Source organism: Parambassis ranga, chromosome 7 (assembly GCF_900634625.1).
Source record: "Parambassis ranga chromosome 7, fParRan2.1, whole genome shotgun sequence".
NCBI classification, from domain to species: domain Eukaryota; kingdom Metazoa; phylum Chordata; class Actinopteri; family Ambassidae; genus Parambassis; species Parambassis ranga.
The window spans coordinates 3,366,936-3,390,438 of record NC_041028.1 but is presented as its reverse complement, the minus strand read 5'-3'; the positions used below and the strand labels follow the sequence as shown (position 1 = coordinate 3,390,438).

At 42.2% G+C, this 23,503-nt stretch overlaps 2 protein-coding genes across 4 annotated transcripts; both read right to left on the bottom strand.

The window, feature by feature from the left end:
• Window positions 1-803: 803 nt before the first annotated feature.
• ctdsp2 (CTD (carboxy-terminal domain, RNA polymerase II, polypeptide A) small phosphatase 2) lies at window positions 804-8,738 on the bottom strand. Its single transcript, XM_028409055.1, has 7 exons — window positions 8,036-8,738; window positions 5,702-5,865; window positions 4,448-4,549; window positions 4,077-4,133; window positions 3,365-3,457; window positions 2,788-2,973; window positions 804-2,516 (listed from the first exon to the last, which is right to left on the bottom strand). The coding sequence occupies exons 1-7, from the start codon at window positions 8,094-8,096 to the stop codon at window positions 2,391-2,393; spliced, it is 789 nt and encodes a 262-aa protein (XP_028264856.1). The 5' UTR covers window positions 8,097-8,738; the 3' UTR covers window positions 804-2,390.
• Window positions 5,735-20,204, bottom strand: LOC114438028 (natural resistance-associated macrophage protein 2-like). Of its 3 annotated transcripts, none has more exons than XR_003670956.1 (19): window positions 20,021-20,204; window positions 18,758-18,847; window positions 18,034-18,188; window positions 17,817-17,939; window positions 16,899-17,018; window positions 16,129-16,235; window positions 15,974-16,044; window positions 15,821-15,888; window positions 15,377-15,532; window positions 15,155-15,313; window positions 14,978-15,064; window positions 14,689-14,808; window positions 14,446-14,595; window positions 13,531-13,604; window positions 13,306-13,459; window positions 12,458-12,574; window positions 10,770-11,021; window positions 10,022-10,147; window positions 5,735-5,865 (listed from the first exon to the last, which is right to left on the bottom strand). XR_003670956.1 is itself a non-coding variant. In XM_028409054.1 (17 exons), the coding sequence occupies exons 1-16, from the start codon at window positions 20,040-20,042 to the stop codon at window positions 12,467-12,469; spliced, it is 1,764 nt and encodes a 587-aa protein (XP_028264855.1). In that variant the 5' UTR covers window positions 20,043-20,204; the 3' UTR covers window positions 10,241-11,021; window positions 12,458-12,466. The 3 variants fall into 3 exon arrangements, 1 of the variants encoding a protein (XP_028264855.1); XR_003670957.1 differs by having other exon boundaries at window positions 18,034-18,185; XM_028409054.1 differs by lacking the exons at window positions 5,735-5,865; window positions 10,022-10,147 and having other exon boundaries at window positions 10,241-11,021.
• Between the last annotated feature and the right edge of the window lie 3,299 nt (window positions 20,205-23,503).

Here is a 23,503-nt window from a genome sequence, read left to right as displayed (position 1 = left end):
GGGGGTTCTGATAAAAAATAAATAAATAAATACGTCACATATTTTTTTAAATATTAACCCACATACTTATGTTATTGTTTATAAATACCCACGTTTTTATCGAGGAACTTTTATATATTTTTTTTAAAAAAAAGGCACTTCCTGGTGTGTCACAGAAAAATGTTCCCGGTGCACCTAAAATGGCTGCCGCGTAAATGTAGCTGTACCGTTCTTAAAACAACAAAGCAGCTTGTTTTCGTTTCTTTACGCCGCAGCAGTTATATATTGTATATGTTTCACTAATAAAATAAATAATCAATAAAAAAAAGTAAAAGTAGTAACAGTAAATTCATTTGTTTCCCCCTTAAAAGTGACATAAACGCACGGCTGATGCAAATTCATGCGGGGGAGTGTTAAGTGCGTGGGTGGGTTAGCTTTCATTATGACGCATATGGTGCAACCGGATGCAACATGTTTACATTATACTGCTTTACCGTTATGTTTTAGACTGATAGTGTTACTTTATTTATTTATTTTTTTGACTAAAAATCAATATAAATAGAACGTTATAAAAGTATGTGCTAATAATATAATATTAATGCATATATTCATGTTACTATTAACCTAAGTTTAGCTTTACTTAAGTAAAATGTATAATAAAAATCCCTGTCAGTACTTAGTTCCTTACACTAATAATATTAATAAATTCATTTTGAAAATGCTTTCGTTTTTTCTTTCAGTTTCTAAAAACATGCATCCACACACGGACTGTAAAAGATAACCATTTTTTTTTATTTTAGAGTAAAAACTGGTAGCACCTTGTCTTAAACTTTTGGTCAGATCAGGTGGACAAAATGAGCTTCTGATTTATTTTGATACACAAAGGCAAACTGTGACTTGAATCAAATACTTTTGGTCATTACAACTGGTACAATTTTCATTGTCATGTTGCACTTGTTGTTAACATGCAGGTAATAATTGCATCAGAGATCAAACATTATTAGAGAGAGAGAGAGAGAGAGAGAGAGAGAGAGAGAAACCATACTACCAAGGAAACATAACCCCACAAAATGTCTGCTGTACTGAAAATTACAACTGAAGAGAAAGAAAAAGTTGCTTTCTTGCATGATTGACTTTCATTTTTCGGAACAGTTTGAATTGATTGATGAGCTTGATGACAGCAAAACGTGTCTTATTTAGGCACAGATAAAACAGTTAAACACAAGGCCAGCCTCATAGTAGGCAAATGGATTACAATACAAAAATGTTGAGCATTATTAAGAAGTACTGGACAATGTTTGGCCAATAAATATAGAAAAAAAAACACTCACACATGTTAAAAACGAAAAAAATATCAAATTGAATATTTTCAAGTGTTGCACTGCAAGTACCACAGCCACTGGCATTAATTCCACTTGCTCTTGACAGTGTTTTTCTCACGCTCAGCATGACACATCAGAGTGTGTAGGCCTACAAATCTCTGTTCAGGCAGAACACCATTCTCTGTCAAAGGCACAGTTTTTACTTTCAGCACTGTCAATATAAAAACAAGTGCAAGTTTGTTGTTTGTCACATAAAACAAAGACAGAGAGTCACAATTATCAAACCTTGACTGAAAACTGTGGCGTTCGTGGTCGTCCTTACGTGCCAACGTATTCCAGTGTGTGTTTTCACTGACAAGATTTTGCTGCCCAGCTTTACCCGACTCATAACCACTAATCTGACTTATATTGCAAGTTTTGTAGAAATTGTGTTTTTATAGTACAAATAGGTTAAAATACACTTTTTTTGTTTTGTTGCTCTTTTACAGGTAAATAAGGCGACACAGTAATGTTTATGTCTGACTGGCTGTGTACGAGGTACTGTCCGTGTTATCACAGAACTGGGTTGCATAGAGGAACCGTGTTCACCGTTTAAAAATAGATTTCCTTATAAAACAACCTATAAAATGAAAATAAATGTATAAAATCTGGTGGAAAATTTTAAAAAAAAGCAGATTTTTTTTGTTGTTGTTCCATAAAAGGCACAATTATTGTTTAAAAAAAAAAAAAAACTATGTCCAAAAAAGTCAAGTCCGGGCAGGCAGGCTTCTGCTTTGGCAAAAGAACCACTTTGATATTCATACTAACTGGAGTGATTGTGATGAGACAGCTTTGGTTGGTTGTTTCCCGCTCATTCTTGTAGTGCTTTTCAATAGTGGTTGTCAATATTGTCGGCAATGAGGTTCAGAGGAAAAGCCTCAATTTATGAGCCAAAGACATTGTTTGTGTGTGTGTGTGTGTGTGATTTCCAGGCTTGGAGTTACCTTATCTCCACGCTAATACAATTTTCTAAAATAAGGATTTTGTGCAGAGACCAGGAGCCTGGAGATCTTTTCTCAGTATGCACGGTGAAGAGGTTTCAGCGAGAGCTTAAGGTCCACGAAGCTGGTCCAGCTGGGTATAAACGTTGTCAGCTTGACTGAGCTCTTCAAACACAGGCAGAAGGTTGAGCAGCTCGGCGTCGTCTACATCATCAAACCAGGACACCACAGGAACCTGAGGAGGACAAACACAAACTGTTGGCCTGCAGACTCCCCAGGTCATGCATCTCCTGAGCATCTCCAGGTGAGACCCATAAACACTTCCAGCTGGTTTCAATTTAATGAAACACTGAACAAACGTAAGATGCAAATAATCAGTCTCTGTCCAGTGGGGGTAATTAAAACTAATGTGATAATTGGTGGGTAATTTTCATCTTCTTTCACCTTCCAAAGAAAGGAAATGAACAGAAATCCTTCAAATTACACAGCATAGATATTAGACTTACAGCATTATTAGGGTGGAAGATGTAGGAGGCAGGAGAGTTGTCCAGGATGAGGGTTTTGTTGAGATCTCTTCCCAGGCGGCTCAAATCTTTGACGTAGCAGCCCTGGTGGAATACACAGGATTCCCGGAACAACCGGGCCCGGAATACACCGCACTGATCCAGCAGGTCTGTCACTGGGTCTGCGTACTGATGGAGGGGATCAGGGAGGAGGAGGAGGAGCAGGGACAGGCTAATGAAGCACTTTCTACAGATGCTAAATATTCCACTAAAAGCAAAGTCCAAGGAATGCCTGGAGTATGCATGGAGTTAGGAAGTCACCGTGGGGTCCAAAGATGGAATATAATCATCAAATCCTTCTAAATATGAACAAAGGAAGCTCTCTAGACCCCTTTAATTACAGGTGAGGACATCTAATGTGACTAACAGCCTGTTGAGCAGCTGCTATCACAGCAAAAGGACAAAAAGAAAGCAGAAGAACATCTGATCGATCATACATGACACTCATTACACAGAAGAACACACTGTTCTGAATAAACCATCAGCATCTATTTCAGGATCTTTTTCTAGTGTGAAGTACCTTAGCGAGACTGGCTGTAAACAGCACACATTCAAACAACTCTCCCATTCTCTGCAGGAACTGATCCACATGTGGCCTCTTCAGCACATACACCTGCAACACAAACAGGCCATCAGTGAGCAGTGCAGGCTGTTTAAATGTCACCAGATTCTCTCTACATTTGTAACGTTATCGTGTCCATCCGCCGGTTGCTCATGGCCAGTTCCTGAAACAAGTAATCAAGAATAGGCCGTGCCAGTGTTAACCAGCCTATCCTGGATTACTTGAACCAGGCAGAGGCCCACAGAGGATTCCTTACCAGCCCACGGGGTCCCAGGAATCACATTTCCCAGTTAATCACATTTCCACATGTCCAACAGATGGGAGACGCTCTACACCAAAGTTCAAGCAGCGTTCCAGCACTTGATGCCACATTTCTTCTTCTCTGAGCCAGTTATATAAACCGTATCACTTATTAATGACATTTTAGTGAAAGTGACTCTTTCTGCTGCGTCTTCCACTTCCACTTGAGCAGCCTTGTTCAACATCTGGCCAGCAGAGGGCTCTGTGTACCCGCCTTTGAAAACCTGGCTGATCTGCTACACGACCCATCCCTTTTCAGCTCAGCAACCACTGCAAGCACATCAACATACATACACAAACACAACCCCCTGTCCTGTACAGCAAAAATACACACACACACACACACACACAGGGTGTGTGAGTACTTTACCTGGTGTGTGGTCCCCTCTATCTCCACAGGCACGATGAAGTCTGCATTACTAATAGGCTGGGGGGGAGAACACAGAGGGAGATGGTTGGCATGCTTGTTCACATGAGCCACACTGTGTACATTCACATGGCATTACATAACAGCTGAACCAGGCTGCTCGATGCCGCCATAAATCACAGCACAGAGCCGACACAAACAAAATTTAATACACTTCTACAAAAACGTTTGATGGCAGATTAACACAGAAACACGCCGACGGAGAGCGACAACTACTGATTAACCTCAGTAAACACACCGCTGTTTACAAGATGTTAAAAACTGCACGACCTACCGAGAAACATATTAATAGAAAGGGTGAGAGTGTGAGGTACCTTGAATGAACTGTGCACCAGCGTCTCATCCAGGTCTATGACCACGCATATCTTTCCTTGGTCCTGGGCCTCCACCTCAGGCAGGAGACTGGGCTCTAAATGCTGAGGAGACAACACAAACATGTTGTAATTTGTGTCATATGTGCTTGTGTTTACAGCTGAGGAGTGTGATCAGTCCCATCAGTAAGGTGATTTATATGAAAAATCAAACCTCTTGTTTGGTTTCCACCTCTGGGAAATTAGATTAGACTCAGTTTTAGGCTAAAGGAGCGACTTTAATTATTCCCTGCAACGGCCTCTATGCTGCATATCTTTAGGATTAGCATATTTATTTTGTCCGTTGTTATATTTCCCAAGTGCGTCTTGTCAAACTCAACAGGAATTCACCTGCAGGGAAAACAATAACCTCGACGTGATCTCATTTTCTAGATATCCAGTTTTTCCCGCTTTGTTAATTCTGTTTGCTTCTTTATGAGGACAGTGAAATTAATTATTAATATATTACATAACAGGGATTGCTTATCCATTAAAGGAAGAACAATTAAGATGAGGGACAACAACAATTTCTTTTTACCAAATGAAACCCAAAGCACCGCAGCCACACTGGTGCCAGTGTTTCATTCGGTTTCACTTCACTTCGCTGAAGCCTGCCAGACAATAACCAGGGCCCAACCTACATATGCTGCTTCCTGTTTGCTCCTGATGCTGGAGGACACTCCTGAACAAACATGGCATCTCATTAAAATGCCCCTAACATGGCACCAAAAAGCCCTAATCAGGCTGACAGCGTGGCTAGCAGGCGCTCCAAGCTTTTTTATTTTTCTCCACCTCAGCAATTATGAGGCACACAATACACTATTCTCCACTCGCTCTCTTGTCGCCTGCATAGAGGATTGATAGTCGCTTTGTCATTCTTATCTTTCTTTGGTGGTGGTGGAGGATGGCGAGGAAGAGGAGGAGGAGGGGGCTCAAGTGTGAACATCAAAGTGATTCCATATCTGCAGACAGTTGTGGTTAGTTTTCAAGACGTTCAGAGCAGGTGCAGCCGTGGGTTTATCGCACAGCAATAATAAGCTTTTTACAACAGCATGTTAGTCGTACAGATGGTTCAACTATTCAAACACCTCCTCCTTTATGGCAAGGAGTGTGTGTGTGGGTGTGACAAGGAAGTGGAATCTTAAATAAACAAAAATAAAGGCAGGACTGAGCTGAGGGCGTCAGATTGTTCAGCAGCTGAAAGAAGAACAGTACTACCTTGACAAGCGTCCCATTTTCCTGTGACTCCAGCAAGGCCTGCTGGGAAGGTGGCGGCAGTGGCGTTGGTGGTTTGGGGCCATCCTGAGCTTGGAGGCAACAGAAGAGTGCTTTGAAGATGTTACAACTCCGAGGCTGTTTGAGGGGAGAGCGGCTCACCTGGCCTGTTCAGCACAGAGAAAAGAGACACTGTGATGAGAGTTGTGTGTGTGTGTGTAATCTATTATTTTATTTTCACACAGAAGAACACCTTTTAAAAAATGCATAAAGGCATCCTAATTAGGTAACATATAGAATGAGCTTCCTCTATCCTGAAGGCACCATCCATCTGTCTACAGGGATGGCAGGATCCCGCACATGGAATCTGTTTTTAATGCGCCTGCCTCTGCTGCCGCTGCTGCTGCTGCTGCTGGAAATGGCTGGTACATGTTATATAATCACAGAGGGCGGGAAAACCCACACTTTTCAGCAGCAGCAGTACCTTCGACAGAAAACACAGACAGAAAACATTCCAACCATTTTAAACTCCAAGACCTTTCAGGGTTGCCTGAAGCTAACCAGAACAGCCAGGCAGGCAGGCAGGCAGCCGGTCGGTCAGTCAGTCACACCTCAGTGCACATCTTTGATCAGTCACCAAAACCACCAAGTGTCCCAGCATTATACAAGACTTTTTTTTTTTTTTTTACCACACCGGGGAGGAAAGGGAAGAAAAACATTCTTGCAAGTCCCCTCTGGTTGTGTTTCGTGTGAGGACTTGCAAGCTGATTTATACCTTTCCATATAGTGTCATCATAGTTCAGGAACTGAGCAAAGTGAGCCAGAAAACTATAAATATATATATATAATATATATATCATTTGTTTCTTATAACCTACAGTGTCCACGCTGATCCTCAGTGCTCTGAAGACATACTGCTGACACAACCATGTTATACAACTCCATGTTTAACAGACAAAGGACACTGGATCTTGTCTTGGCAATTCTAAACAGATAATCCAGTGCTGGTTTTCCTTCAAATAAAATATATGTATAAGGTTAGCTTTTCACTCCAACCTTACATTATTTGTCTGCGAGACCTGATAGCATGTAAATCAGCCTGTTATTGATTTCCAAGGGGAAGACAGTACTGCCCATATGTGACATAACACACACACATTAGACCTCCCCTCTGCATGTTTTAAAAGGATGGACAGACAAAAGAAGATTAATATCTCAGAGATGTATCAGTGACACACAGATGAATCCAAAAAATGCAATACACCACTTAAAACCCCCACTCAATCTATTAAAAAAACAACAACATTAAAGCAACAATTATCACAGCTTGGATTCTTTTATGGAGCCAGAACACAGCCGACCACAATCTTAATATAATATGCACGATATCAATAACGACCAAATGGATGAGAGCTCAGAGGAAAGTGTGCAACAACGAAATCTTTGAAACGGCGCTACAATGGGCGTGTGCAGAGGGGTGTGTTTGTGCATTCCGCTGTCAATACCGCGGCACCTGGTATTTCTACAGTGTATAATCAACCACCACCACCACTACTACAGACCCCTTTTAGTCTAGGATAAAAACACCACCATGTAAAACAGATTCAGGTCTGAATGGACGCAAAAAAAACAACCATTTTGATTGTTCCTTGATGGCACTGATGCGCATGGATCTCTCGGCACCATCCTCCAACAATGTGAAGAGAAACCAGCAGCAGAATATCAGCCTGTGGTGACAGACTCCTCCTCACGCTGTATACCTGGTGCTAGTAGTAGGATATGGGATGATGCCAAACAAGCTGGAACCTGATAGACATAAATACACGGCGGCTTGGGTCTGGAGAGCTGAGGAGGACTCGCATGCAGAGGGGACGGAAGGCTGTGCGTAATGGAGAACTTTAGGCATGATAATAGGAATTTCAGCTTTGCTAGAGAGCAGAAGGCAACAGAATAACAAATAATCTAATAATAATAAAACCAGTGCTGGATGTGGATGCAGGATTGTACATTTTTTTTTTAAATTTTGTATTTTAATGTAAAATAAAACAACACTTTCTGAGGTTTGGCGCAAAAATATGAAGAGAAACCCAGCAGGTTGTGTCAGTATCAGTGTCAGCCTCCATCGCATCTGCATCCAACAGTGCTAAAATATATAAATATGATAGATCTGTTTGGTGAACGTCAGAGAAGGCGATGCGCCCCTCAGACCGCGCGCAACTGTCACATAAAACGGGCGCACTACGGGGATGTCTTCCAAAAACACTCACGTCGCTCATTATGTCCAAAATGAATCGATTAATCGATTATACCAAAGCAAACAACAGCCGCCCATCTCACCTGTTTTCGGTGACACTTGAACGTCTTCTTTCTGCACTTGGGTGATAACAGAACTTTCCATCTGACAATCACGGAGCCCTCAAAATCCTCAAATCCTGTCCACGAGCACTGGTGGGCATCCCTCATTGGGTTTTATTGACAAGCTGGCTCTACTATTCACCGAGGTAACTTGTCATCCGCCTCAGTTACAATCCTCGGTGAGATTTATCTTGGGTTCCTGGGCTTTCTTTATTCCCCCACCACCACCACCACCACCGCTGCTGCTGCTGCTTCTTCTTCTTCTTTTCGGTCTTCTCTCCGAGGTCCGCCTGGGGAGGGGGCAAGGCACTTGGATATGGATTCTGGAGGCTATTTGAGACTCCGTCTTCTCGGGTTGTAGCACTACTATTACTGGTAATATCGCCGAGCAGCCCCCTCTCTACCGTCACTGCGAAGTCCTCACTTTTGCACCAACAACATGGAGAATCCAGGCGAGAGAAGGAAAACAACCGAGGAAATGGGGCAAGGGAGGGGGCGGTTTCAAGCCCCCCCTTACTACAGATAAACAACATCGCCCGAGAGGCGATAATAAGCGACGGAAAGTACCGAGAATCGTTTAGAAACCGCACGTTTCGAGCAGAAAAACGGATCCCGGTTCGTAGTTAGCTATAAAATGTGAGTTTTGATGTTATCCGGGGGGTTTGTTTTTCTACGGCTGGGACACCGCGGGTGCCTTGAAACGGTCTCCCTTCTCTGATTGGACAGCAGTGAGAAGGTGGGGCGTGGCTAAGGCATTCCTCCCCGTCCTGCACGCGCCGCACCGAACACATTCCAGCGCTGCTCGTACAAATGAGATCACGTTGTTTGTAAATTATTAAAAATAAATAAACACATGTAAAAAAAAACAACAATAAATACACGCGTACAATCCATTTTTTTTTCTCTACAAAACGATTATTTACTATTTGTCATGTGCATGTTGTTATTCTAATTAAATAAATTAATAAATGTGGCGGGGGGGGGGGATTATTGCTATCATTATTAATTACATTGCATCCATATATAATACGACATAACATCTGAATATCTGAAATATGTTTTTGCCATTTTTGTTTACGTTTTACAACCCAAACATTTGTGTTTTTTTTAGCAGTTAATCTCGATTTTATGACTGATAATATAATTAATATGTTTATTAAAGGGTATTACTGTAGTGAGGGACTTTTTAAAATGTGTATGATGACGATTTACAAGCTCTTAAATGTAATTTGTTACACTACATAACCCAAAGTGAATTTTAATCACATTATTAGTGCACACAGAACTAGTCAAAGTCTTTACAGGACCAAGAGTGAGACCCAGTAAACAAGAATATTTAAAAAAAAAAATTCACATTCACATTTTAAAACAATATTTGATTTTCTTTATGTTGCCTTGTGTCCTTAAATAAGAAATATTTCACCTCATTTTTACTTTTCTGTAGCTTGTTTTTGCGTTTTACCACAGCCTAAAATGGAATAAAGAGCGAGCTAGTGAAGATAGCCAGGTCACCCAATGGTGGGAGTGGTCACACAATAGCTTTAAACTGTTCTGACATTCAGGTAAGTACATGTTATTTGACTGATAGAATTAATTGACTAAAAATGTATCATCATGTCATCATTAATGTTGTAAACTGGCTGGTGTTTACTCTGCTTAGCACGCTAACTACCATGCTAATACCACCACCAGACTGTAGCCTGCTAGCAAATTAGCAGAGTGAGTAGGTTTCAGTTTCAGTCTGACTAATGCAGACATCAAAAAGTCATCTTTGTGTAATCTACTACTTTAAAGAAAGTAACTATCCGGATTACCTTTGATTTTAAGTGTATTTAAATACAGTGACCAACACACTGAGCTACAAATATGTCCTAAAAGTCATGAATAAGTGAGACAATAACTGTCCATTTGTGTATTCATCAACAATATAACTGTATAGAGTGTTTTCTTTAAATAATGGTACAGTACCTCATGTATGTACCGCCCTTCATCTGATGGATCCAGGAAACGGTAGCTTCATGTTGTGGAGGTAACAGAGGGCAGAGTGAAACCAATGACCCAGAGTCCTTTCATTTTTTCTCTCCCTTCGCTTCCCTTTATTGACACAAAATGAAAGTGTGACTTGTTTTGCAAGAAAGCTGCATCAGTCTTATGGTAATCACCCAACATTTGTGCAACAACAACAGTCAGAGAGGGCAGCGAGTTACTGTACTTTACCATGAGACTTCATGGTAGATGATGGTACAGATAGAGTCATTACTCACAGCTAAACCAGGTTATTAATCAGAAGGAAAACACAAACAGACGTAGATCATTTGAACTTTGAAAGCACACATTTGCTTCAAAAGCGTGGCTTTAATATGATGTTAGCCAAGCAGATATTTATATCCACCTTCCCCCTGCAGTGAGCAGCTCTGCTGTGAAATGAAGCAACAGTAGGTATTTGCTATATATAAGCACACACGCATACAGTATAAAATCACACACAGTGCACCCATGAGGCACGGCGAGCTGCACAGAGGAGAAACAAACGTGCTAATAAAGGAATAACTGCAGAGCTGAGATTCCCAACACATGTGGGCCCATTACAGCACGAGCCCGGCCAGTGCCCACAGTGGCCACAATGCAAGACATAAACAAGAATGGCCTCGCTGTTTGCATTCCTGGTGTCGGACATTTTAAGGCAGCACTGACAGATCAGTGTAAAAATACTCACAAAATAAGTACAGGCTGCACAGCTGGAAAATGTCATGTGGTATAAAGCTGATGCCACTGTTTACTAAATCAACTGGAAATTCATTATCTCTGCTTTCTCTGCTTCCTGGTGCCTCCTCCTCCTTCTTCTTCTTGGCATTCCTCTGAGAACACACACACACACACACACACACACACACACACACACACAGCTAGAAAGAGCAGCGGGGTCAGATGCTGTTAAGGAGGCCTGAGCTGAGAAGTTCAGCGGTACCTTGAGAAAAAAAACAAAAAAAAACATGTGACTTCAAGCATCAGATGTCCCGCTAACGCTCCAAGATGCACATAAATCAATCAAGACATCGAACTGACATTCAGCTTTTGTAATTCCATGTTGTGGTTTATTGGGTTTGTGAAATATTTAAACTGTAAACAAACAAATTTAATATAAAATACAAACAGAAAAATACAAACAAGTGGTCATAAATCACTTTAGATATGAATGCCACTGAATTAATATGCACACATGTGACACACACACGTACACACATCATGTTCTATTTCTATCCTTCACACCTGGGAATCCACAGCGTCTACTTACAGCCCCCATGCATTAGCTATATCCAATCATGCTGATGACAAACTAGCTGCTGAAATGTGCATGCAGCATCTGAGCCGCATGTAGAGCTGGGACTGAAGGGTCTACAATCATGTGATTTGCTGGAAGAGACCCCCCCCACCCCACCACCCCCACTCCCTCCCACCTCGCAGGCCTGCCCCTGAGTGGCCTCTGCTAGGCTATGTTTCCAGGAAAGGGGCCTACTGGACAGGCTGTGAGGCCTAGGCAGGGAGACATTGGCTCATTGAGAAAAACAAAAACAGAGAGGGGAGGTGGGAAGACTCTCCCCTCTTACATAACTCTGCCTCCATGACAGGGAGAGAGAGAGAGAGAGAGAGAGAGAGAGAGAGGAGAAGAGAGTGGGGGGGGAGTTCCCCGCCACAATGCAAAGAAAAACCTGTCCATCCACCTCTCCTCAGCCTGCAGAGGCTGGAGCACTTCAGAACTGGAATTTGAACAAAACACACACACACACACACATGTTACACAATAGTGACAACTCTCCAGACATACAACCACCAACACAGGTCTGACTGCACACACGTTATGTTACAGCTGAATATTATTCAGGTTGCTCACACACACACACACACACACAGATGATGTAACACATCATGTTCTTTTAATGTATTGTGTGATGTTGTAAGCTGTGCTGCTGAGATGTTTACTGTATATGAAGAGTGTCTTTGGCAGCGTGCACCGCCACCCTGTGGCCAGAGGAGGAGCTGCAGCTCACCAAAGGAGGTCTCAGAGCATCAAGCACATCAAGTGTTGGAAAACATTATAAGACATTGTTGTGTTTAATCATTTTTAATCTTAATAATAAATGGTGCTTCCCTTTACATACTTTCTTCTGTGCATGTCTCTCTTGCATACAAAGGTGAGTCCTTGGTGTATTACTATAAATTTTAAAACTGCAAAACTTGATTTAAATTGATGTCTGTATAAAAACACACACATTACATTTCTTGATTACCAATTAAAATGTCTACAGCACCATGCAAACAAGCTTTTGGTATGAATAAATCAGCACTAAATGTGACTGCACTGTCCTGATGTGAAACAGTAAAAAGTCAGTCTGGTTTGCTCACAGCTGTGGTTCAGGAGTCAAACTCTGGCTGCGGCTCCATCAGGACGGTGCTGTCAGTCCCTCGCCCGGAGGCTGGATCCAGACAGGACACGCCCAGAGCGATCAGACACAACCACACCTGCAGCACACAGAGTCATATTGATCACACGATAATTCAAGGTGAAGCAAGGAATACAACCAGAGAGTATTTAACCCAACCAGAGAGGTCCAGAAGACAGAAAAGCTCATCCTACTTCTTTTTATTCTATATAAAGCTAGCAGTACCGACTCACTCACTCTAGATGTACACAACCAATCAGAGAAACGAAGCATGTGATGGAGGCAAAGCAACAACCAGACAAATATTAACAAACAACATCCAAAATGGCTGCTTTTCTATAAAAACTAAAAAAATATCAAAGGTGTTATTATCAATTCTGCAAATATGTTTTAAATGGTCATCAAATAAAAGCTGCCGTATCACAGGTAAAAGGTTATGATTGGGGTGACAGGGTTTGTACTGAGGGAAAATGGCTGTGAGGGATTCCTGAGTCCAAAGTACCAGGATCCATTATGAAGACTGACCTGAAGAAATGCAGCTGTGGTCTGTAGAGACTTAGCAATAAGACTGAAAGCTGCACTCATCTCTGTCCAAACTCATACAAGAGGACTTGAGGAAGAAATGAAGAGGTTCTGCGGAACCTCATGGTGTCACAGAGAAATCGTCCTTTTGGACAAAAAAATGATTTATCCTATATTTTATTGATTTATCCAAGACCAAAAATGGGCAGAGACTTTAGTAAGATAATCACAGAGTTCAGACTGAACAACACTGCAGGACCAGCCCTGCTTTGACCTGCTGTCACCTACCAAGTATCCCACAAATGTCAGGTATGCTATGGAGAGGAACGCCGCCAGCACGTACAGCCACACACTGTCCAGTGCAGCCACATAGACCACAACAAAGTACATGTTGATGGCACAGACGGCCAGGATCACCACGCCTCCTCCGATCTTAAAGACCCTGCAGAGAGAACATGTGTTTACAGGAGAAAAGAAGAAAAGGAGGCGCGTGTTGTCTGAGGAAAAACTCACAGTCCGTTGGCGAACTCGTTCATGAGGGACGGTAAACTGGTGAAAGTGAGGACGGGGATGAGGGCGAACGGCAGCTACGGGATGAGACGAAGAAGAAGAGTGAGTACCCTCACACTGTATTGATACTGATTTACTCACCACTCAGCCCACCAGGGGGCGTAGTTCCCTCACATCCTCACACTTGTCTGCATCTGCTTCAATCTATGTTGATTTCTATATGGAGAAAACTCCAACTTTATGACCTTCCTGTACCACATGGGGGCGGTGTTGAGACAGTCCAGAATGAATGGTGTCCTAATGGGCTCAAAAGTAAAACACTAGGTCTCATGTTTGTAATAAAACAATAGATGAGCTTTTAGATTTTTGTTATTTTTCCAGCATTTCTAATATGTTTAGAAGACTAATAGTGACATCACAAGGTATTTTTATGATGTAGCACACCCGATGTGCTGCAGCAGAGCCTCATATCTGAGGACAAGGGGCAAAACGGATGTGTAAATAATTCCATTCAGTCCTGTTCAAAACATCTGTGACTGTCGAGTCTGTTTTCATAAATTAAACAGTTTCAGGACACTTAGCATTAATCATTTGTGGATTGGCTCCTAATGGAAAGCAGTGAAAATAATACAACAACAAACCTACTGGTACTTGATTACCGACCACTGTGACATAATGAATTCGATACAATGACTGGGACGACCTGCGTCTCCTGTCTTAGGCCTGGAGTTTGTTTCTTTAGTGCTTTTTAGCTCCTCTGTGAAAACATCTTCTGGTAATTTAATCAACCTGAAACTGGATCCAAACCTGAACCTGTTTGTGTACTTTAGTCATGTTAAACACCTTCTTTTGTATTGCAAATCTCCTCAGATCCAAAAGGTGACAAAGCAAGAGTTTTTATTCCCCCCTGTGCCTGACCTGCATGCTCTGCAGCACGTTCAGGAAGTCGTTCATGCCCGTCAGGTGCTGCACGTCCTGGAAGATGGCCACCAGCAAGGTGGGAGTGATGGCGAGGGAGCGGGTCAGCAACACCCGAGCGAAGCGGGACCAGCGCAGGTTCAGAAAGCCCTGATGATGTGAGGAGATACTTACTCATTCACGACTCAAGAATTCAGCACCTGTGTCATAGATTAGTGATGCAGGTGGAGAGTTTTCACTGACCTCCATGACAAACTGTCCAGAGTAGGTTCCTGTCATAGTGGAGCTCTGACCAGCTGCGAGGATCCCCACGGCCCAGATGTAGAGCGCTGCTGGGCCGAAGAAACAACCCAGCACCACTCCCTGACACAGACACACGAACGGACAGGAAACACATCCAGCAGTGTTACATCCAGTCCCCGCACATAATAAAGCATGATTGAAAAGTTCATGGCCCAAGACAGGCGGAGTCGGTATCCTTCTACCTTAGGCCATGAACTTATCAATCAGAGTGTGAGGTGTGCACACGTACTCCTTTATAGATGTCCACCCCCAGAGTTTCATTGTTCAGAGGAAACAGCTGTAAATGAGGACTTCCTGTTTGATTGCAGACGCTGTACTGAAATACAACAACACACATGAAATACCAGAAGGCCTCCTGACATTGAAGTCTTGTTAGAGAGTAAAGAGAAACTGCAGAGATACTCACCACCTCCATGTTGGTGCGCTGGTAGAAAGCCTCCGCAAAGACCGCCACCACAAACACGTTGATGAGAAAGGAGACAAAGAGCGCGATGGAGGACTCGATGAAGAAATACTTGTTGGCCTCTTTTACTTCTGTCTTGTTTGATCGATTCACCTCTCGAGACTGAGGAATGAGTTGATGTAAGTTTCACACATGTTAAACAGGGTTTGTGTTTTTATGGCTGACCTTGACGAGAGCAGAGTGGAGGTAAATGTTGTGAGGCATGATGACAGCGCCCACGATGCCGACGGCCTGAGCCAGCTGGACGGGCCCGCAGCCCTCGCAGTACGGCACGAACATCCCCTTCAGCAGCTGGCCTTGGTCTGGACGCACCGTCACATACTGCAGCGGAGAGGGACGGCGGTAACAAAAACAACCTGCTAACATGTCTGCGGGAGCTGCTCACAGATCAGAGATCGCACGCATAAGCCGGCTGATCAATAATATTGCATTATTATTATTATATTGCGGACTTGCATTAGATTAGGTGCAGACATTCACAACAACATCACATTCTCAACAGTCTGTTTTGTGTTAGCAGCTGTTAGCATGCTATAAAATCAATGCCTCAAAGTCAATTCAGCTTAAAAAATCCACTCCATCATGAAGCAGGTGTGTAAATGTTTGCACCTCATATCCAAACGTAATGGCCATGATGGTGATGAGCAAACCAAAAAAGGCTTCCAGCTTCCTGAGGCCTGCACAAACAAGAGACGAGCGTCCTCCACTGATATCCTGACACACAGTATGTTGACATCCACCACAAATGTGCCCACAACCTACCATACTTGTCCAAGAAGAGGAAGACAAACGTGTCAACGATGGTGATGAGGACGCCGCCCCATAAGGGGATCCTGCAGTTAGACACACACACACATGGCAGAAACACTCATTATAAAATCCCTTAACAAACTGTGGCTGTGTGTGCTTACACCTACCTGCCAGAGGAGAGGAGACTGAAGGCGATGGCGCAGCCGATGACCTCCTGCATGTCTGAGCCGATGATCGCCAGCTCCACCATCAGCCACAGGATGATACGAGGCACCTGGACAGATGGCACAGAATCAGGTGAGGCTACATTTCAGAATTAGGAATAAGGAATTTAAAGTTTTAAAGTCTTGGCTCATTTTTCACTGCAACATAAAGTCCTGCACCTCTAAGGAAGCAGCACAATCACAGCCAGTTGTAAAGAACCAGAACATGCCTGTGTGCAGTATGACTCACTCGTAAAGACATAAAAGTTGTTACCAATAAATGGGAGCATTACACGACATAAATATTTAACTATTTGTTTTTTTACAGCCTCTACAGACCAGTTCTTTTCTGTACTCTGCACATTAACTGTAGAAAACCTGCAGCTCAGCAGGTGACTGCTGGTCACATGTGAGTCAATCATGGCTTTTTAGTTGCTCTGAGGAGTGGGGTTTAAAGGGTTAAAACAGCAACACAGAAGCTCAACAATGAGAACAGAAGCGGAGGTCACATGATTTGGATCCAGCTTTACCTCCTCAGGTATCAGAGAAGCTTTTTAATCAGCTGGATTTATAAATATAATTAACCCATGCAGCACTGTTTCAGGCTATGACAGTCAGAACCTGGTTTGAATTGAAAGTTTAAAAGGATTAGAAGCTCCTTCAACAACAGGGCAGCTTCAGTAAACCTCTGCTTCTATGCAGATTTCAGCAGTGACAGACTGCTGGTGTCTCACCGTCTGGTATTGGCGGTTGCAGACTTCAGCCAGGTGCATCCCGGTGACCACGCCCAGGCGAGCCGCCAGCCGCTGCAGCAGCAGGCCAATGATGGTGGCGCCCAGCAGCACCCAGAGGAGCTGAGAGGACGAGAGGACAGGACTCAAAGACATTCGTACCACAATATTTCTTCACATTATTTTCCCACAATGAATGTCAGCAGACTGGTTCCTGCAGCTGTTGAGTTCACCTTGTTCTCCCCTCTTCTGATTGGTCAGTTTGTCAGGTTTTGCAGCCATCTCACTAGCAGCTATGATAATGTATTAAAATGGTAGCATGCTAACCAGCTAGCCCTGGATGCATCAGACCACTGCGCCTCACAGTAAGAGAGGCAGTCACTGCAGTCACTGCCCTCAGTCCAACAGAAACAACAAATATAAGATCTACAGAGAAACCATGGCGACCCCCCCCCCCTCTAGAGAAATTACTATAAAAGTACTTTTTGCTGCACCTCAAACCCCCTGAAGGCCTCACATAAAACTGGACTGACAGTCCCAATAGCAGGATTACAGCTCGGTCAGTGTTTAGAAAGAATGAGCTCAGGAATGGGTTTGTGTTTCTGCAGGGCAAAGTTCGCCATTGTTAAACTTTGACCTGCAGACTGAGGGCGAGTGGGACTGACCTGACCTGACTTTCAGAAGAGGGAACCTGAACAGCTGCGGGGAGGGTGAAGACACAGACACGGTAATGTTTGCTAAAGAGGTGTGTTATTGAATGAGACTCCAGCATAACAGAAACCAGCACGACAACAAAAACACACAAGTTCAATTCAATTAAACTGTCTTTCATCAACAACATGACCGTCAACGTGCCACATCTGAGCTCCAGAGTATGTAAAAACAAACTATGAAAGGAGGTGAAAGTCTGAGCCCAGGTACCTTGAAGCCAGCTTTAGCACCAGACTGCAGGTCAGACTCGATGTTACCTGGATCCAGGTAGGCTATGCTCATCAGAAACCCCGGCCCGGTGAAGGCCCAGAGCTTACGGAGGCTTATCCCCCTCTACAGGAGGCACAAACACACACACTTTGTCACTAACAACTCCCAAGTCTGGTATTTTCAGAGACCAACATACACATACACATTTTCGGATTACCTCAGAATCCTCCTGAGGAACAGGGACCCTCTGTTCAAAGTAAGTACTAGAAACAGGTTCATTATTGTTGTTCTGGTTGAAGACGGAGGGCGTGGAGAGTCGGCTGTGAGTGTGTGTGGTTTGAATCACTGCTTTCTCTGCTGCAACACCGTCTGCTGAAAGACAAAAGTACAAAAACTGAAGCATGGATACATTCAGGACTATTCGGCCTGCGTGTGAGTGTGTGAGTCTTTAACGTGGACCCAGCCGGCCCTCTGGACGGGGGTCAGACTTGTCACCATAGTAACTAAGAGCATTGTTGCAGATAAAGGGTCTTTGTAAAAATCTGTTTGAATTACACAGCAACGTTCAGGGCTCAGAAATGAAACCCAACTGTCAAAATCTCCAGTTCCCCCAACGACCTCTAGGGGTGCTGGCTGCAAAAGTGAATGCATCCAACTGTACAGTAGATATAAAACTGTTCTGGTCTCTATTATAAGGTTCCTTTTTGTAACTGCATGGGAGGTTCTCAGACTCAGACGTTGCCAACATGGCGGCACAGGATTATTTCCCTTTAAATCTTAAATCTTCAGTATTGGAATACATCATTAAACAGGTCACAGCCGACACATGCAGCCTCCTCTGTCCACACTGTGGGAGTTTGTGTTTGTTGTCAGTGACAGTAGTGGCTTCCTGTGGAGCACCTTGTAGCTAAAAAAACATTTTTAAAAACAAACATGCTCACCTGGTCCTCCAGTCTGTTCTGGCTCCTCGTCTGTGGGAAGGCTGGGAGGCAGAGACGAGATGTGGATGCTCTCATGGGGAGGGCTCCTCACTGAGAACAGATCATTATACAGGGATTAAAGTCACTTACATGCACATGTGAAAGCAAAAATCCATCACAAGCAGAAAACTGTGAGAAACAAAAGGTGCTTGGTTATTCGCTGGATCAGCTGCGGGATGTGGATCAATGTCCCAGGAGGCCGGCGGCGGGCAGAGCTGTGCTGTGTGAGGCTTCATAAAACACAAGAGAAACCAGCAGAAAATGTGACAAACCATGATTTTCTAATCAAAATAAATCATTCCTTGATTGAGTTGACAGCCTGCGGACTGATTTACTAAGTCACACACACAGAATTTCTGCAAAACCTTCATGCTAGCTCCCACTATAAAGCGTTAGCATTCATGCTAACAGCTAGCTGCTGGATCTAATTCATTCAAACTCTAATTGTTAACTTGTCGTTCACAAATAACTTCATCAGCAAATGTTATAAAGTCACACAAAAGTGAGTTACAGCTAGTTTGGTTTGATTGCTAATGGTATAATTTAGCTAAATACTAGCATGGCTAGCTAGCATAGGCTACTGTGTCTAATGTAATCAATGATGGCTGTTAGTCATCAATAATCAATGATTGGAACAGAAACATGGCCTTCAGGTTTTACAACAACTAGTTTGAGTTTACACAGAAATATCAGCTGACAGATTACGGATTAACTCTTCACATTATCATTATGATTTTTAATTTATCTCCTAATTTGTCTGCATATTTTGTTGTTTCCTTATAATATGTGTTCATTAGTAAATATATGGTAAATATAAATACATGATTCATCATTTTAAAATGTGACTATAGCCTAATAACAAAAACATAACATAACAATCCACAGTTTAATCCATCAAACCATCCAAAAATTAAAACATTATTCTGTTGATACAAGACAAATGACTCAATCTGGTTCCACAGAAATCAACCAATCGATTAATCGACTGCAGCTCTAGTTAATGTTAAACTTTAATGGTGGAAGTCTGGGGTTATAATAATCTGGAAATGACAGCAATGGCGTCCGGTCAGGATTTTATGAGCATATTAAATTATACTACAGGAAATTATAAATACTTTTAAACATGATGAGGTCAATGTGACGCCATAAATCCCTCCAACGTGTGAGGAGAAAGTCTGAGCACCTTTCTTTTTTGTTTTTTTTTGGTTTGTTTTTGTTTCTCACCTGAGCGCAGGAAGGAGAACATGTCGTGCTGCAGGAGCTTAAATCTTCTCCGCGCTACATTCCGGTAAACGTGGTCGCTCCCCGGTTGTTTCCAGTTTTAACGGAGCAGGAAACATCCAGCAGGTTCATCATCGTCCCTCCGACTGAAGACGTTGACTCACCGGGACAGGTGAGCAGGAGGAGGAGGAGGAGGAAACTGACAGCAAACTTTGACAATCGATCCTCATTGTTTCTACCACGTGACCTGGTTTGACCAGTCACTGAGGATTTCAAAATAAAATAAATAAAGGTTTTAAAACAAGTTACTGTTTTGCAGAAAATTACTTCTTTCTTTAAATTAAGATTTTGTGCAAGTAAATCTAAAGTTGTTGCTTGTTCTTTTCAAAATAAAAGTCTCAGCACAGAACTTGGTGTCGCTTCCGGGTACAATTTTCAAAATAAAATGTATTATTTTACGCCAGAACTTTGATTTTGTTACGTTTCAGATTAAAATACATTTTATGATGGCCAGTTTTTATTGTAATTATAAATTTTCTTACAGAATTTACAGAATAAAATCACATAATTGTCTTTATTTTACAATCAGAATACAATCGCTCAGGGTTCGTCACTTTTTGTTTTGAGTTTCTGTATTTATATTTTTTACATTCCAACATATACATCATGGTCCAAACTTAAAGCCTCTGCCTGTATTAGATATTGTGAAAATTCTCACTCCTTTGTTCTCTCTGTCCACTGTCTTTGACTGTAAACGGCCACTAGGTGGCGACAAACTCTGGCTGATGCACACACAGAAGAAGCCATTATCCTGACTCTGTATTGTTCTGGCATGTTTACACAGTTACATCCTGAGACTTACAGTAAGAGTGTGGACTCCTTGTTCCTAACTCAGTTCTGCTACAAGTTAAAGGTCCAGTTTCTGCCTGTACACTGTAAAATCCAATTAGTTGACCTTACTTTAAAAACCATGCAAACCAGTTGCCTTAAAATAGCTTCATTGTTTGTTTAACTAAAAACTAGATAAATGAAAAGCAATAAACTAGAGGTGCAGGGTTCAGCTTTTAATTTGACCTCCCTCCCTCCCTCAACTCAACAGGAGGAAGTCTGTTCTGTCCCGAGCCAAGGATCCGTCTTTGAATGAACTCCAAAGTGTTTTTCATGGCTTCTACACCTTTAAATATCAAGTATTAATCTCTTCTGACATTTATATCTATTGTTGTCCCCGCTGGCTGGTGCGTACCAGACAGAGAGATGCCTGGACTCTTGCAGGCAGCATGCAGGTTGTCCAGGTTTCGTCCCGTTGACCTTTGGGTCCATGCTTTGTTAGTTTCCATCACTTTTCGGCTCTTTTGTTAGTTTAGCTTTCAGCTGCCTTAGTCTGAATCTGAGTCTATTTTTCATCTATTTTTTACATCCTCAAACAAAGTGACCAACCTTGAGCACTGATGACAACAAATACTTGAAGGAGTCGTCTCCTTATGTGACAGTAAGAGTTAAAAAACTCATCAAACTCTACGCCCATCATCGTAGAGTGAAAATAAAAAACAATGAAAATAAAAAATGTAATATGTAATAAAAAATAATGTAATAAAAAATAATAAAATGTAATAAAAATAAGTATAATAATAATAATATGTAATATAATATATAATATATATATATATATATATATATATATATATATATATATATATATATATATATAATAATAAAAATAATAAAAAATAAAAAAATAATAAAATATGAAAATAAAAAACAACACGGCAGCATCCTTTGTACTCTTCTCTAAATGTTACACACATGCTGCTGAAATGGCTGCAAGCTTTGTTTAAAGCGACATTGAAGATGTTTTTACATATAAACTTTTCCAGATGATGAAGCTCCTGCTGGGGAAACTATGAAAAGCAAGAGGAAACTGTGAGTAAATGTCCACAAAAATACCAGGTTACAAGATAATAATCTACAATTTAAAGCAGCACAACTGAGTTTGAGAGAAATCAGTGTAAATATGTGTTGGGGTCGCAGCCTCCTCTATGAATGGAGAAAGGAGTGTGTGTTTATTTTCTGGCTGATGACAAATCAGATAAGCTTGTGGTGGAGCAGCTCTGTCACTGACTGCAGAGGGACAAACACGTCACTCACACACACACAATCATCTGTATCACTGACTCATTTACCTCACACACACACACACCCGTTACATCCACACACATCTGGCTCGCCCTCACACATTCATCTTCATTTAAAGGTAGGGTAGGAGGTTTTGAAAACTCAGTGAGAGTCAGCCAGATTTGGAAAGTAAACACACGCCCCTTTCTTTCGGAGCTCACCCCGAAGCCACAGTCACATCGCCATCAGCTCTCATCAATGAGCGTAAGCCGGTCCAGTGTTCACTCTGGCTCGGTCACTGTCTCTCTGTCTATTCCTTGTCTTCTCAGACAGGATCCTCTTCAGTTTCTGGCTCTGTCATAATGTCCACTCAGACAAACAAGCTTCAAAGCTCCATCTTTTGATTAGCTGCCGGCTAACTCCACCTTCAAGCAGCCACAGTGACACATTTCTGGTCATGTTTAGCTCCACAGAAGTTACATAGTGTATGGTCCAGGCGCCGTGGACCCACTTAGGCTGTGGACGATGGAACATTCACACTGTCATGAGTTTATAGGCCATCAAAAAAGTCATCCAAAAACATAATTTTAAGGGAAAAAGTACATTGTTTAAGTGTAATAGCTACACTGGTGTAAACAACGTTTGTGTAATAACTCTCACCACCAGAAGGGGGAGGGAAAAAAATGTTGTACTACACCTTTAATGTCACATTCAGACCAGCAGTCAGGGATTTAAGCACCAACTTCCTGTCTTTGTAACCATGATAGGTACTACTTAAAACCGACACTGTATGGATGATGTCACCGGCAGGTTCTGAAGGGACACGTGGAGTCTCTAACGGCCGCCATGTTGGCGAGGTGCAGCGTGAGCGAAGCTGAGTTGTAGAAAGTGGGAGGCTCGTGCTGTGAGTCAACACACCGCCTGCCAATCAGAGCATGTGGCGATGCAGTCTGGTCAGATAAAACCATTAACAATAATAAAAAAAAATAATAAATATGTGCAAATAAAAAAACGTTAAGTTTTATTCCCCCATAAAACAACATTGCCTGACAACATTTTCACACCAGAAAAAACAACAAGCCATACATGCTACAGGTAAATAATGAGACTGAGTGAGACTGAGAGGTAAGAGATCGTCCGATCCCCGATTTTAATCCAATAATTTCCTTATTATCAAATCTGAATCAGCACACAGCAGCAACACTCTGTATTTTAGCTGAAATAGCTGTAACACACCTGCCATTTGTCGTCCTCGACAAAACGTTGGTGCAATGAATTCAGATGTTTTTAAAGTGTTTATTTTGGCAAGCACCATTCGAAATAGAGCAAATTTGTCATGTGCTTATGTTATGTGATGAAGAATAAAATGATATA

What these genes read in the sequence shown, in the direction of transcription:
- ctdsp2 (XM_028409055.1), bottom strand. Translation starts at nt 8,096, where the DNA reads ATGGAAAGTTCTGTTATCACCCAAGTGCAGAAAGAAGACGTTCAAGTG. An exon ending in TGGTGCACAGTTCATTCAAG is followed by an intron (nt 4,134 to 4,447) that starts GTACCTCACACT and finishes TCTCCCCCCCAG; the next exon opens with CCTATTAGTAATGCAGACTT. An exon ending in TTACAGCCAGTCTCGCTAAG is followed by an intron (nt 2,974 to 3,364) that starts GTACTTCACACT and finishes CCCCTCCATCAG; the next exon opens with TACGCAGACCCAGTGACAGA.
- LOC114438028 (XM_028409054.1), bottom strand. Translation starts at nt 20,042, where the DNA reads ATGTTCTCCTTCCTGCGCTCAG. An exon ending in GTTCTCCTTCCTGCGCTCAG is followed by an intron (nt 18,848 to 20,020) that starts GTGAGAAACAAA and finishes ATCTGTTCTCAG; the next exon opens with TGAGGAGCCCTCCCCATGAG. An exon ending in TTCCTCAGGAGGATTCTGAG is followed by an intron (nt 17,940 to 18,033) that starts GTAATCCGAAAA and finishes TGCCTCCTGTAG; the next exon opens with AGGGGGATAAGCCTCCGTAA.